Source organism: Catharus ustulatus, chromosome 17 (assembly GCF_009819885.2).
Source record: "Catharus ustulatus isolate bCatUst1 chromosome 17, bCatUst1.pri.v2, whole genome shotgun sequence".
NCBI lineage: Eukaryota > Metazoa > Chordata > Aves > Passeriformes > Turdidae > Catharus > Catharus ustulatus.
In genome coordinates, this window is record NC_046237.1 from 6984001 (window position 1) to 7000032 (window position 16032).

Here is a 16032-nt window from a genome sequence, read left to right on the forward strand (position 1 = left end):
ACCCTCGGGGTGTTTTTAGCAACTTTATCTCTGCTGTCGGCACCACCCGTGTAACTTGTGCCACAAACATTCCCTGCTCATCATCCACAACCCAGGACTTGATTTCTCCCCAACCAGCTCAATGAGCATGCCAGCAGGGACTGATGTTCATCCTAGACAGCTCACAGCATTTTCACCTACCCCTTTCATCTGACTGCAACTGTGCCTCCAAGTCCTCTGGAGAGACGTAGAATTCCTGCTCCTCGCCTTCGGGAGGTTTCGGTTTACACTTCCCACAGCAACAATTACAGCAGCAGCACAGACAGCAGCAGCAATAGCAGCCTGTGATGAGCCCACAGAACACAAACAAGGCCTGCAGAGGACAAAAAACACAGAAATAGTCATAACCTGTGTCTTCTGTGCCATGACCACAGAGTTTGTGAGACTTGGATACAAGAATCAGAGAGCAAAACCACAGCAGTGGTTTTGCAGACAGAACTTAGTAGCTACAGCTTTGTACTTTATCACTGAGAAATACTTCAAATTGCATGCAAAAGTGGCTATGGTTCTCCACATTTTACACTGAGATGAATACTGCCAGCCTGGTTTGCTTGAGTAATTTCTACCATTTAAGTTAAGTGGACTATTTTGCTGCATCTGGAAGAAGGTACAGGTCTAATAAGCACATCTGTACTAAAATCCAGGGGTACAACAGGTCAGGACAGGCTGTAACTTGCATAAATAAGCCTGGAAAAGACTGAGCTGTACCAGCTGATGCAAAGGGCATGATGTACCTAGGGCAGGGACTTGGAGCAGCCCAAGGTTGTGGGCATGGCTGAGGATTGATGCTCCCAATATGTGAGCTCCAAGCAAGCCAGGTCTGCCATGTGCTTATCACAGTGATAACAGGCTAAGTTAAAGTCTTCCTATAAGTCACTGTGCAATTGTTTGAAAAAAATAATTTTGCAGATAGCAAACAGCATGGTGATATAATTACTGTCTTCCTTAGGGGAATCAAGAGATGGAGGCAATGCTGGCAAAAGGTAGAAAAATGAACTCATACAATGAAGTGTAAAGAGATTTTCTGTGAGCCCAAGTTCACAGTCAAGACTCATTCTGCAAGATTATTGACCAAATATTACCAGAAATACCCCTCAAATTCTCATCTCTTCTAAATTCACCAGAAGAGTCCCAGCTTCAGTTAGTAACCCAGGTCTTGCTTATTAGACCTGTATCACTGAAGTTCCTAGAAAAACACCTCTGAACTCAAGATGACAACACAGTAAGAGAAGGTTAATTAACCACGTGTCAGAAATTCAGCAATTTCCAAAGGTAAAACCAAGAACACTTATCAAACTGAGCTCTCTAAGACTTTCCAATACCAATCCAAAATAACTCCTGTGCCCTTTTATTTACCTTTGCCCACCAGCTGGACAGCACGAAGTATGTGTTCACATTTTCTTCACCAAACTGCTCTGCTACATAGAGCCCCAGAGACCCATACTTATCGTAAATGTTCCGCTTTGTGGCATCGGTCAATATTGCGTGGGCATTATTGATCTCTTTAAATTTTTCTGCTGCCTCTGGATTATCAGGGTTTTTATCAGGATGATATTTCAATGCCAGTTTCCTGCAGAAAGAAAAAAAGAGAATAAAACCTGGGGTTTGTGTTCCTGTTTTTTGATTTATTTTTTTTCTAATTCCGTAGCCTGCCACTCAAGGGAGACTTTCAAGTTCCAACTGTTTTTCTTCATCTGTGATTCAACTTCCCTGATGATTCTTCCTTAGATGATAATAAAAGGCTACAGCAGTGTCTAGCTTAGTCCACAGGGCTGACTTCAGACTGTTGGATTTGACCCTCGGAAATCCAATGGAAAAAAATAAGAGACATTGAATAAAAATAGGTTTTGCGTTTTTTTATCCTCAGCTCCAGCAATTTCCACCAGTAAGTTTTGCTCCTGCTACAGCAAAGACACACCACAAGTCTAAGGTATAGCACCAAAGAATAAATAAAAGCAAGTTGCCACAGCTGCTTGAAGAGTGTCTGAACTGCTGCTTGTGCAGTGTCTGAACACAAAAATAGAACAGACGATCACTTGTGGTTAATTCACCAATTCCTGTGCAGGAACAAAGTACTTTTCAGTTCAAGCTTTGCTAGAATAGAAAACACTTCTGAGTTTCGAGATATCAGGAAATCACAACGTACCTCCTCTAATCAGGCCAGATCTCTTACAACTAACAAAAAAGATCAGATAAAGCATTGATAAATGTGCTAGTTCTCACATGGCCCAGGCTATTTACAGACCTCAGTAGAAATAACTGGCTAAACATCTCCTTATGAAGAGAAAATACGTGCTCCCAAGTAGAAAAATGACACGGAGCCACATGCTGGCAGTTCTCCTCCACCACAAAAGGTACTTGTCCTCCTACAGAAAATGACCACAAAGTCACGTATATGAGAAAGACAGGAGGAGTCTGCAGACAATTACATGCCAGCTTTGCAGTGGGGAAATGTTTAGACAAACATAAAACAAAGATGTGTGCAAGGACTTGGATGTGCCTGCAAGTATCTCACAGCATTTAAAAACCAGCCTGAGTGTCCCCTTGGGACACTTCACTGTGCATGATGCTGCTCCAGTAAATCATGTCCACAGCTGCCACTTGTGCCCCAGCCTCAGTGAGGGCTGAAATAACCACAGGGAAGTTTTATAAACCTGGAAAGGGTTTAGTCAGGCTGCAAGAATTAAATATTTTTATTTGCCATTTCCTACATAAACCCCACAAGTTCCCAGGCCAGCCAAGGATGTTCAGACTGAACATGATAAAGGAGCAGCAGAGGAAATAAATGAGCTGAAGGTTCAGGTAAGTGTGAAGCAGCTACATTTCACCCCACTACCTCATGGGATTGCTCCTCCAAAGGAAAAACTCACAGTATTTCCCCCAGGAAAGTAAAATTATTTTCCAGTTGCTTGAAGATAAACTATTCAAACTCCCACTCACAGCTTTTAGGAAGATAAAGTTAATTGCTAATTTTTGAGAATCCTGGTTTATTCATAGACTTCACCATGTACTTGCCATCAGTATGTAACTTTGGAAGGGAAAAAGCTTTGGTAAAAGTTAAAGAGTAAAGGAAAACAATTTTGACAATGAGAAAGATGATGCTGACCCCTAGTGTAATCGAAACACATTGCCACTGGTCACAGCAGCAGTTGCCTTTAAGCAGATTTATGGGGAATGTGGAAACATTACAAGACTCTTTTTTTGTAATTCTTATTTGGTCATTCATGTGTCCAAGCCATTTCATGTGTCCAACTATTAAGGAAAGAGATACATTTAAAAAAAATCACCTTTTAAACTAATAACTCCACAAAGAACAAGAAATTTTTAACAGAACTCCAGGAAAAAGTAATCACTGGTGCTCTGTTTTCATCCTTATTTGCATCTTTAATCTCCATCTCCCTCTGCCAGAAGTGGAAATGATGGACAGCAGGGCAGTTCTGCACATCTGGTACCCCTAAGACACAAGGCTACATAACAGGAAGAGTTTAACTCTGAGCACAGCCTTAAAATTCTGCTCAATTTTAAGCAAGGACCTTTTAGAATGACACTGTGCATTTGAGAATTTAACTTGCTAGATATAAGATGGAAAAATTTAAAGCCTAGGCATGTTTTCACACCCCATTTTGCAAGAAGCAACCACGTTTTCACCTGTTTTTCCCACATATTTTTCCTGCAAAAGGTCTAAATAAACCAACTGAGGCTCCCACATAAAATAGAGCATTTGCTGAACACTGAATTAAAGCCATTTTTGCTACTGGGACAGGTGTAAAACTCGAAGCTTTACCTGTAAGACTTTTTGATATCATCTGAAGTGGCATTTTTGTCCAGCCCCAGCACGTGGTACAATGACTCCCCAGAGGTAGAGAGCGAGCGTTGCCTCTGGTCTGCCATCTTGAGCTAACCTGAGAGAACTGGCCCCTGCAAAAAAATAAAGATTAAGAAATGCTTAAGCAAAGGAAATAACAGACCTCTAGAAGCAAATCATCCTCAAAAGAGTCTATACATGAAGATTCAGCTTTTATAAAATCTGCTTTGAAAAGGTTCTTTACGTGCCTGGAAGGTAAAAGTTATAAAATTCAGTGAATTATCAGTGAAAACAACTATTACATTGTTGGCACAATGCCAGCCACCCTAAATCTCCACTGCATGTACTCAACTCCTTTCCAAAAATCCCAATTCAAGAGCTGAGGTGCAGCTATAGCTATGTACTGCATAACACATCTCTCAAGTCCCTTCATCTCCTTTCTTAGTCTTAATATAAAGATAATTTACTTGTGATAATACCTATAAAAACAACACAGCAACAGAGAAATTGATGTTGAGGTTGCCTTTTAGCACCACAGTGGCATAGGAATAACTGACTATTTGTGTTTTTTATTTCAGAAATTACATTAAAAAAAAAGAAACAAAAACCAACCTTCCCCACAAATCCCAAATCCCAGTCCCCCATCTTATCACCAACACCAGGTCAAACAGAATCCTTAGACAAATCCAGTGTGACTAAGCCTGTGGATTCCACAAGGAAAGAGGGAATGTCTGTCCAGAGAGGAGACCTCCTCTCTCATAATTTAAAGTTGTGGATCCAACATTTAACATGCATTCTAGCTAAAATCATGCTGCTTGGAGATGGATTAACCTCCTGCTCCACATCCAAATGTGACAGACCCCAGAAGTGTCCCCTGTGCCATGCCAGGACCAGATCTGGTTCTGCTCTCTCCCACCCTGAGCAGATCAGCTTTGCTGCTCTTTAGCTGCAGAACTGCAGCCAGGATGAGCATCCAAGAAAAGACTATTGGCTATTTTTGGATTATGTCATTACAATTAGCCCACAACAGATTATGCAGCCTTTGAAAAAGATATTTAAAGCACCAGACTTTTCTAATTTAACCCTATGTCTTATATAACAAATTAATAACCTCAGCTTTCACAAGGCTGGTTGACAGCAAGGCCCTCAGCCCTCACCCCCTGCACTGCCTGGGTGGAGCTGTGACCACACCTCTGCTCCTCCCAGCACATGGGAATTGTCACACTCACACAACGGGGACCAAGTGACAAGGATGTGGACAGACACACCACCACTGTCTTGTTCAGCTCAGACCCTGCTGTTGATTCTCTGCCTCACTTGGCCTCTCTGATTTTACATCCATTTAACAATGGGTACCAGGTCCAGTTGTTTTAACTGGAATACACCAGCTCAACCAAACTTTCACCTAACCTCCTACAAGAAGCCTGTGGTAATTCAGTTTAATTTAAAGCTTTCTATAGGAGGTTATAAATTATTAATATTAATAATAAATAGTCTAAATTCTATTCCTCTGGCTAAAAATTCAAACTACACCCCATACCTGGAAGGCGAATGTTTGGGTAGGGAGAGAAAATATTTTATTTTCAAGGACACTGTTCAGCACCAAAAGCTTTCTGCATGGGAGGAAAATTACTGAGTGCTGCAAGACATAACACAAACAACTCACTTATTTGGGCATAATGTGATTTAGGGAAAGGAAAGCCATATTTCAGGAAAGAAACCCTCCACCCAGGCACACAGCAGACACAAGCCTCTGGGCAGCCTTTCCCAAAGGCAGCCTCCCACCCCCTCTGCCCCGAGCTGAGGTCAAAGACTGATGATCCTGACGTGTCTCTGATAATCTACCTAATCACACCAGCCTGCTCCTGCTGCTTCCCAGGCTCCCTGCTCAGCTCCTCCTGCTCTGTGCCCATCATCACCTCCTCCCACCCTCCCAGGAACCTCCCTGCAGCTCCAGCACACCAGTCCCTGCCAGCAGCTCCCTGCCAAGGAGTGTCTGTCACTACTGCTCTTGGACAGGGACCTGAGAAGTCAGGAGGAGGGGGAAAAAAGCATCCTGATTGGAATTTTACATGTTGGTTTAGCCCTTCTGAAGAAGATACTGCTGCAAACAGGAGCTTCCAGGGCATTATGGACATTTTTGCTAAAAGCTGCAGCTCTATTTAAGCATAACAAGCCTCCTGTAACATCAATCCAACGTGGCCTTGGTGACAGATGCTGCACATCACAGCCATACACCATGTTCTGCTTAACAAAATCTGCACTGTTCAATTAGGGCCAATTTGTTTCATAAAGATGAATTCAGTTTGACCCAGGCAGTATCTATCAGTCTGCAGGCACAGGGATACAATTCCACACTGCTGCATCCTTAATTGCTTCCATCTGAACAGTGCTGGGGATCCACAGCTTGTGGTAATGGGATGTTAGCATTTATTTCTCCAAACTGGTATGAAATGGACACATTGGCCTTGGCAGAAGGGTGGAGGACAAGGCAGTGATGGGAATTCATCTGGGAAGCTTTTTACTTAAGGGAACAGAGGAGTATTATTATTAGGAATGCAACCTTTGGCTTTTTCAATATGAAACAGACAGTAAAGGTGCAAGTTATTTCAGTTCAGAGTTTCCTAAACTCAGATGTAATTTCTCCCGCTGTTTTCACACGTGGCTCTAATTCACAATCCTGAAAGCTGCCCTGTATTTTTAAAAACTGTTGTGTTCAGCAGCAACAAGCCATCTGCTCCCTCTTCTAACCAAGCAGGATGCCCTGAAGAGGTTTCTCTGGAGAAAGGTAATCTCCTGGATTAACCAGCAGAGTGTTTAACCATCTGAGTGCCACAATACCCTCACTCAGCTCTACCACCACAGGCAACTGCTTTCAGCACCACCTCACTGAAAAGACTCAGATTAAACCTGGCAGGTAATCTATGGAAGTCAGCCTTAATGTTCTAAATACATCCACGGAAAATTCAACCTTAGAAACACTAATTTGCTTTTCAGCTTCCCAAAAGAATCCCATCGAGTTTCATGAAACTGGTGACACCTTAGCTTCTGCCAGGTCTGCTGACCCTTTTGGAAGTTGTACTTAACTCATTAAAATTGCAAAGTGTTATTACAGCCAAGGGGGAAAAAAAAATCAATAGTTCTCTGCCAGTTTAGGGAATTAAATACTCACAGAACATCCCAAAGAATGTCTGCACTGAAAAGGGTGACAGCAGATCTGGTAGCCAGAAGCAGGGAAGGAGGAATTAAACTCCATTTGATCCGCTGCAAGATGCTGCAAAGAATTTCAGTGGAAGTTGGCAGTGAGGGGGATAAATTTTTCCAAGAAAACATGCTGAGCTGTGTGGCAGAAGGGAGGGTGGAGGTACTGACACTGCTCACACAGACAGCAGGTGCTTGGGACAACACTGAACCACCACTGCTGGATCTAGGAAGGGCCTCCTTGAAATGAAGGGATGGAAGGCTAATTCCATGGACAATACCCACAATGTGTCAGTGTCATTACCCTCTGGATGCAGGTTAACAGCAGTACTTCTCATTTCCCTCCAGGGCTGAAGCACTGAGTATTTATTCAAGAACAAACCTCTGGAAACTGTAACCCTCAACTATCACTTTTCCCATCACCCCCCGTGTAAGTCACACAGGCACTGCTGTCCCTTGAATTTCCTTGCTGGAGGAAAGACTGCTCTGGGAAGGAGTTGTGGCTGTTCAGCTCCACTGATCAAAACCAAAACAGGCACAGGACACCCAACAATGTTAGCTTTAAAGATATTACAACAGCAGGATGCTGGGCCCCAATCTCCAAAATTCTAATTTTCTCAATGCCTGTATACTCAACAGCTTAAGTTCCTAAAAATAAAATAAAATAATAAAATCACTCCCTGAATGCACAGGTGCTGTCCACAGCATTACAGTGAACTGTCCACACAGTGTGGGGAATCTGGTTGGAAACAGCTGCTCCAGGAAGTGAAATCCCACTGTAAAGGAGAAAATCCACCTCCTCCTGACACAGTGAATGATACCCACTAGACACAGGATAATGGGAGGTTATTAACCTTAATGGATATTGTTTGCAAAGGAGTTTGGTTAAAACCAGTGCACAGCATCCTCCCAGTGTTCCAAAATATCAGCAGTAACACAGAGAACGGAGGAACCCCTAAAAGGGAAAATAAGAACCAGAAGGAACGAGCCAGACAGACTCAGAGAAGTGCTGGGAGTGCTGGACAGGAGGAGGTTGCTGCTGTCCCAGCTCAGCCCAACCCTGCACATGTCAGTAACACAAATTATCAGGAATGCTGTCAAGCCCTCTACAATTACAGTTTTAAGAGCATATTAAAAGATGATTAAAGAGTCCAGCTTGGGAATTATATTTTGCCAGTTCTTACAACAATAATATCTAGTTGATACTTCATTATGCAACTTTAGGAAACACTCGAGTATTTTAGGAAAGATTTGGATTCCACAAGGCATTTCTGCTAAGTGATAAAATCTAATGTTGATTAAAGCTACAATTCTAGCTTTGCAAAGACTTCCAGTGCAGAAAATTAACTACAGGTGTTAATCTAAAACTGAATTATTCTATCCCAACCAGTATTTACCAGTAAGAGTCTAAACAAAAACACCAAGCCTGAAAGCACTTCAGGAAATACTGATTTGTCACAGAAAGTAACAAGCACCACTGGCCTCCACATCCTGTCCATCTGTCTCAGAGTCACTTAGAGTTGTCCTCACAATCTGGTATTTTTCAAGGGAGAAAAGAACCAAAACATTTTAAAGGGGAGACAAGAGAAGCATACACAAGATTGTGTTACCACAAAAAATAAGAGGTATTTTACCCTTGGCTTCCTGAGGTAGTAAGAGATTTTTATAGAAAACTTTGTTTCCTAATATTTTACATTTAAATGAGAAGGTACAAGAAATTAAAAAATCCAAAACTCACCTGGTGTCTATTTCGAATATTCCAAGGTAAGTGGTAACAACCTTCACACACTTCTAAAACAGATTCTCCTAAAGACAAAACAAAAGCAAATTAGTTGTTCACCAACTCTGAAGTTGAGGATTCATTGATAAATTGTCATCACAAACACAGAAGTGTTTTATAAATAAATGTAGCACAAGTATGTATTAAGTCCCCACAATGTAAATATTTGTCTTTAGAACTGATAAACTGTCAAAATAAATGACAAATACTTAAAAACACAGAATCAAGGCCTCTGTGGTTTGAACCAGAGCTTCAGTCTCTTTTCCCCAGATTTTATCATGGGAAAGACAAACACCCACCCAGCTGCACAGAAACTCTAATAACCATTATCTGTTTAAGACTTTGGACTTTTTCAACTCAGGCTTTTGTGAATATATGTATTGAGAACACGAGAAGCATGTTTTTCAAGTCTTGGTAATCTGTTGTGCTGTTAGAGACTGTAAAGCAGCTTAGCTAACACAGCAGACCCCAAGCTCTGGCACTGGAGCAGCAGGCACAGCCTGCTCTGGGGAGCACCACCAGCTTCTCTTGCCAGGACAGATTTCCATCAAGGAAACCACAGTGTCATCCAATTCACATTCCCTCATCCTGAAGCAGATCAGGCAAAGGGAAAAACCAGTCTCATTTTGGTGTACAAGGAGGGACAGAACCTGAGGTGACCCAGCAGCACACACTTGGTCTTTCAGCAGTCAAGGCTCCATCACATGGAAATCACAGAGCAAAGGGGCAAGAGCAGCCTAGGAAATGCAACATGGTGCTACGGAAAAAATCACTGCAACAGATTAAAATACCTTTTGATGAAGCAGATACAGGACACATCTAACCACATTACCAATCCAGTCACCTATGCATTAGATGACTGAACAATAAACCTCGTGAGCAGAACTTCAGAGCAGCTTTTACCTGGCAAGTCATTGCTTAATTGTCATACAAACCCTTCTAACAGCTTTCAGAGAACAAGCCCTGAATGCACTTGAGAAATAAACTCCCCATTGAATTTATAATTAGGCCTTTCATGGGCTGGAAGGTTCCAGCATGGCAAACAGAGATGTTGGGAATACACCCAGGGAGCTGCTGGCACTGCTGCCCCACAGCAGTTGCTTGGTGCCATCTGTAAGAAGCTGCTTGATCCAGCAGCACATCCCTAAGTGGGTATGAATGAACCAACCAACAACTGAATAATCAGCTTATTGTTAATGGATCTGTTTAGTTTCTTTGATAGGAACCAACAAAGGACTTTTCCTGAATAATGAAAGGCAGGAAGTTAAACTTTCCCACTCAGAGTCTGTGCAATACTTGAGGGTGGACTAAGTCCCCAAGGAAAAATGTCCAATTTTGTGAAGCTATAGAAGCTCCCAGGTTCTCTGCCCACAGCTTTCTTCATTAAAAAGTAGCCCACAAAAACATTCTTGGAGCATTCATAGAAAGTTGCAGATTGTTAATGGTGCTGGCAACCAGAATTTTGGCTTCCTACCCAAAGACCACCTCTAATTGTGCCACTGATTCAGTTTCAGACAGCAATCCCAGATCCAAATACATTGACAGTCAAACTATGTTCAATTTATGGAAATAGTATGAGTAGAATAGGAGAAAAAAGCAAAGTCCAAATGTAATTTGGGAACAAATGTGTTTTGAAAAAAATGAGCTATCCTGCTAAGGTCAGAATTGGGCATATAATAATGTAAATATCATACAATGATGTGTGGATAGAAGGCTCAAATACAAAATCCTGGCCCAGGCCTCATCCAAACTCCATCAGCAGAAAAGTTAGTATTTTTTACAGCACTTATATATATAATAACCAGCCATGTAGAGACTCAAAATGTACAGTGAAGTGTTGTCTTAATCTGGATGAAAGCAGCAATATTTCCTTCAGTCTCACAGCTATGCCAATACCAAGTTTCATTAAGAGCAGGCAGCCTGATTTACAGCCGAAAATAACCAAACAAGACAAAAATAAATTCCCAAGGAAACTGCTTCTTGTAAAAATCAAAGTACAGGAGAAACCCATTCCAGCTACTTCACATCCTCCTTTCCCCAGTGCACCCTCCCTGCCAGCATTAAGGCAGCCCAGCACCACCCAGGGGTTTGCTCCCTCAGTTTCTGTTGCAACTGGCAATTCCAATTTAGTGACTCAGGAATGTTTTGATCTCCCCATCCAATCTCATTATTCAGCAGGCCAGATCCACTGACCCAGAGCTCTACATAATACCCTGCTTGTAATTACTTGTAAATATTCCCCCTCCTTATTACATGATATTCACAATCCAAACAAAAGCAGATAAGATGAAAGGACAGACGCTGGAAAAGGAACGGGAGCACTCAAAATCCACATCAGTGCATGACAGCCTGTTCAACAACACACATGAGAAAAAAGGAAGTCTGAGGAGAGGAATATATAACTGTTTAAGAAATTCGTATGAAAATTAGAAGAAAAAAAAAATTTAAAAATTATGAAGATAAAAACAAGCAAAGCTACACAAATGCAAACTGAATTCAGCAATGCTTTAAAACTGTGGTAAATTTTATAACACAAAGGAAGAAATTTGCTTGGGGAGGTTGCATGCATTGCAACCATTTTGCTCATAGCAAAACCAGCTCTCCCAGCCTTATGTCCCGTTGTATCTTCCCCTTATACAGGAACCATAAATATGCTCAGCACCCTTTCCTCCTCTAACCAAGAGACAGATACTCCCTTCTCCTTGCAGAAATCAGACATGTTCTCAGCTCTACTGGACAAAAAGAATATGTGTTTCTTGAGAACTCAAACCTCCTCTGAGAGATGCAGAAAAAGCCTTTTTACTGAACAATTCTACTGACAGAATTGTCCTCATCCTGCTCCATATGTTGTTACCAGAAAGGAGCAATTATCTTCAGCATACATTGCTTCACAATCCATCTCCATCATGTACAGGAGCTGTATCGTGGTTAGCAAGTATTTAAAGAAATAAGGCTGCAATTAAGGCAAATAAAATAAAGCAAATCAATATACAAAATAGAAACTCCCAAGTCTTTATTTTCACAACCCTTCTTGTTTACATGACTTGCAAAATGAATCATTACTGGAAAAACAATGTAAAAAAGCTGAAGAGAAAGCAATCTGGCAAACAACTGCCTGCAGAAGACCACCACTATTTTAAAGCAATCTTCTTCACCCTGTAGCTGTCTTGAAATGAAGATTTTTAACCTATTAATTGGAGCACTAACATTTCCTATCTCATTAAAGCATCCAAGAGTGTTTTGGCAGTACTTATACTTTTATATCACAGCACAGAAGCCTTTCAGCTGAATTTTGCTATTCAGTTTGTGACCTTTTGATAAAGATCATGTGAGAGATCTCATATCCATAAAAACATTCTGTTTTAACATATAAGCCCCAATGGAAAGCTGAGTATCCAGGGAATTAAACTAAATGCATACATCTCCCAGAAAAAAAAAGAACTTTACTGTGCCCAAATCCATCTGCCTTGGGAACAGAGGATGTGTCTCCGACACTGAAAGACTGTGACACCAAAAACTTCATTAAATTCTCTTGAGTTCTTTTTAAAAAATAGAAACACACAGCTTTTAAATAATTGAAATGTGGAAATGTGGAACAATACTATTTTTCTGCTAAATTCAAATCTGAATTGACATAACAGCCACCACTGCTGACTGCAAGAGAGGTTACACCTGAAACTTGGGATAAACTTAACTACAGTGACACAGTGTTGTTTCTCTAATGAGCTTAGCAGATTAAAATGTAACCATTTAAGTCTGATTGACCAACCTGTTATAAAGACTTGTGACCTTGTACTCTACAGTAAGATTCAAACATACTAAAGGTTTTCCATATTAGGGGAGAAAATACGAAGTATTGGATTTGAATTTTTTATCCTCTCTCCTCAATTAAAATAATTACTCTAAAAACCTGATGGGGGGAGGTTAGTAGATTCCCTACTTAGGATTTCATTGCTCCTATTTAATCTGTCAGCAATATTGAATTATTGTTTATCATCACAGTATTTTATGTGCAGAGTGCACAAACTGCACATGGCTGTAAAAAAACCCACATCTGCTTACTCAGTTAGTTAAAAATCCCTGAAAAATCAGCAGCTCTCTTTGCTTTGTTCATTATTACTCTTAATTTCTCCTCCCTATAAATAGTTTTTGAATCACTGTGACTACTCACTGCAAGTTCACTAGAACAAATTAGCCAACCCACAACATTCCCTGCGGTGGGTGGAGTGATGCTGATGCCACTTCTTCTGGAGAAGAAATACCTTAAACTTCTTCAAAGACATTAAAGCCCCATTTCTGCTAAGTGGGTTGTATAAACTGCATCAATAAAAAAAAGCTCATATTGTTAATGACTATATCAATACAGCCTAACCTTTAAAATATAAAAGAACTCTTGGAATAGATGGGTCTACTCACATAAAAATGAGATTTACATTATTATGTCACACCTAATGTAGGTAAGACAACTAAAGGCTTTTAAATAGGAATAGAAGAAAAAAAGAAGTCTACTTTCTTGTGTAAGAGAAGGTTGAGAAAATCACATCAGTTGTCAAAACATGAATCCCTTGACAGGGATTACAAAAAGAGAATTTAAGGCATCAGTTGATCCAAGCAGCCCCTTTTTACAGCACAGGAGGTTTTTGCCTGGTCAAAAAGGAGGAACAAAGTGAGGTTACAATGTGAGGTTACAAAGTACAGCAAAAAAAGCCAAATAAGCAGTTTGAGACACAAAAGAAACAGAAAGGAACACATCTTTCAAATTACAATTTGGTTGGCAAATGGTGAGAAAAAGATTTATCTGAAATTAGCTTGGAAGGGCAGGGGAAGGTGGTTCCTCTCTGTGCTCACTGACAGCACTGGGAGATGGAAGAGAAAAAAGTTCATTCCTATCTTCCTATCAATTGTGAGGCAGATGAAAAGGTAATGAAGGTCTCCCCATACACACAATTTAAATAATGTAAAAGCATGGCCTTACAAACTGCAAAACATACCAAAATGGTTTTACACCTAATTTGGTGTTAGAATTGCTTTGCTATCAAAGAAACATTATAAACATTCTTGGCAGTTTCAGTCATGAGCAGTTTTTGTTAAAGACTTTGAAATTAAGACTTTATTTTAAGGAGTAAAAAAGCAAAAGGGAAGACCATTTTATAGCAACAACAAGAGGCAATACTTGTATCTTCACTTTCATCTAAAATGATCCAGCCTAGTGCTTCCCTCTTGAGAAACTTCTCCTATTTTCAGATTATTAATTTCTCCTCTTTGATGGGTCTTCCACCAAACACACAACTCTTCCCCTTAAAAAGTTACGAATAAAAAGGCAAAATAAGCAGAATTGAACAGCAGAAGTTACAAAGAATTTATATTTTCCAGAAACAACCACCCAGAGAGCTCAGGAACAGAAAAGCCAAAATGCCTTTATATAATTACCAAGAACCCAACATCATTGCCTCTCTCAGAGTCTTTCTATTTCACAGGATATTAGGTTTTATTCTAAAAATTAAGCTGATTTATTTAATAATACAGGCAGAAAGTAAACTTCCTCCTCTCCCATTTACATTTACCTCTTGTATCCACTCAGGTCCTCCAGCCTAAGGTGATGAATAATTATTCAAGCAGCACATGTATCCACTCAGTTAAGTTTCAAAGGCTTTAGTTCCAGAGATTATTTCTTCTGCAAAGCTAAAAAATTAAGTGTACCTAAAGATCCTCTCTCCTCCTCATTGCTCAACTGGATTTCCCCAGTTTTTGTGGAGGGTGGGGAGGAGACTATTTTATAATTTCACTTCCTCACAGAAACTGAGCAATTGGTGGTGTAAAATACATTTTAGGCTTTAAAAACAACCAAAAAACCCAAATAAAAACAAAACCCATAAAACATCACCAGGAGCAAGGGGTGCTCTGATTAGAAATGGGGCACAGGCTGTAAGTGAAACCCCTGTGACCACAAATACCCCCACAGACTATCTCAGGACACAGATATATATATATAGATATAAATATATATGTCATGGAAGACATGCTTCACTTCATGCCACAGATTTCTCCCCTCTGGATGGTGTCAGGTGTTACACAAAATGGTCTAAAAGCCACTATGAGATGAGTTTCATACCTGCCCCATTCAAATCCCCAGCATGTGGATATTCAGAAGCATGAAAGGAGTTGAAATAACAGAATTCCATGATAAAATCTGAACTGACCAGCAAAAACTTTTACTTGTTTAGGCAGGAAAATACAACCAAGCTCCTTTTGAAGGCTGGGTGATGCCTTCACTGCAAATATTTCTGTTTCTTTTCAGGTGAATTAAATCAGAGTCCATGTCCAGGGGCAACCACACAGCAAATCACAGGAGAAAGCACCTTGGGGTAGAGAACACATTTATTCCCTAATGATCCCAAATTCATCCCTATGAATACAATGCTAATGTCACAATCTTCTTATACCATCCCTAGAATGACACCCAGTACACCCCCTACATGTTGGACTCAGCATTTTCAGCTACAAATACCCAAACAAATCACAGGGCTGGATTAAAAACAGCTTTAATTTAAACTGGCATTCTCTTACAGGAGACAGACTCTTTGGTATTTTCTAACCATACAGTGTGGTTTCACCAACAAAAAGATTTATTTTATACTACTCCCCCACAAACCATAATGATATTTATTTTCCCTGTTCTCTCATTCTGCATACATTTAATCTGCAGACTGCCTGATGAAGGATGTCCTCAGTTCCACCACTCAGTCTAGCAACAGTATTTCATGGCTGCTTAAAAAGAAAAAAAAAAAAAGCCAGTCCATAATTTAGAAATAATAAGGCAACAAAGAATGTATTTGTCCTACTGATTTTCCCACTAATTCACTGGTGATTTAATAAGAAAAGACACAGCTTGAATTTCAGACCACAGACTTAGCTAGAAAACCTGACACTTCAGGAGAAACCATGTTCAGCCTTTATTTATAACTGAGTTTTCTAACACTGGAATTGGGTAAGAATTAGAACACATATAGATTTTATACACTAGGTTTTCAGACAGGACTCACATTTTCAGAGGGTTCAGAACCAAAAGGCCACTATAATACTGGGGCATAATTTAATCACTGCCATTTCCAAGGCCTTTCAGTTTCAGCACAAAGTATGGGATTATCACATTTAGTCTTCTTCCTCTTAAATAACTGATAATGAAGTCAGAAAACCCTATGCATGG

At 40.3% G+C, this 16032-nt stretch overlaps 1 protein-coding gene across 1 annotated transcript in view; it reads right to left on the reverse strand.

Moving 5' to 3' along the window:
- DNAJC5 (DnaJ heat shock protein family (Hsp40) member C5) overlaps nucleotides 1-16032 on the reverse strand; it is a 29896-nt gene that overhangs the window by 7292 nt on the left and 6572 nt on the right. Inside the window, exons 2-5 of the mRNA XM_033074703.1 lie at nucleotides 8784-8851; nucleotides 3824-3957; nucleotides 1396-1609; nucleotides 181-352 (exon numbers count right to left, since the gene is read on the reverse strand). Of these exons, the coding sequence (XP_032930594.1) occupies nucleotides 181-352; nucleotides 1396-1609; nucleotides 3824-3930 (493 nt within the window). The 5' untranslated portion in view covers nucleotides 3931-3957; nucleotides 8784-8851. The remainder of the gene's footprint in view (nucleotides 1-180; nucleotides 353-1395; nucleotides 1610-3823; nucleotides 3958-8783; nucleotides 8852-16032) is intronic.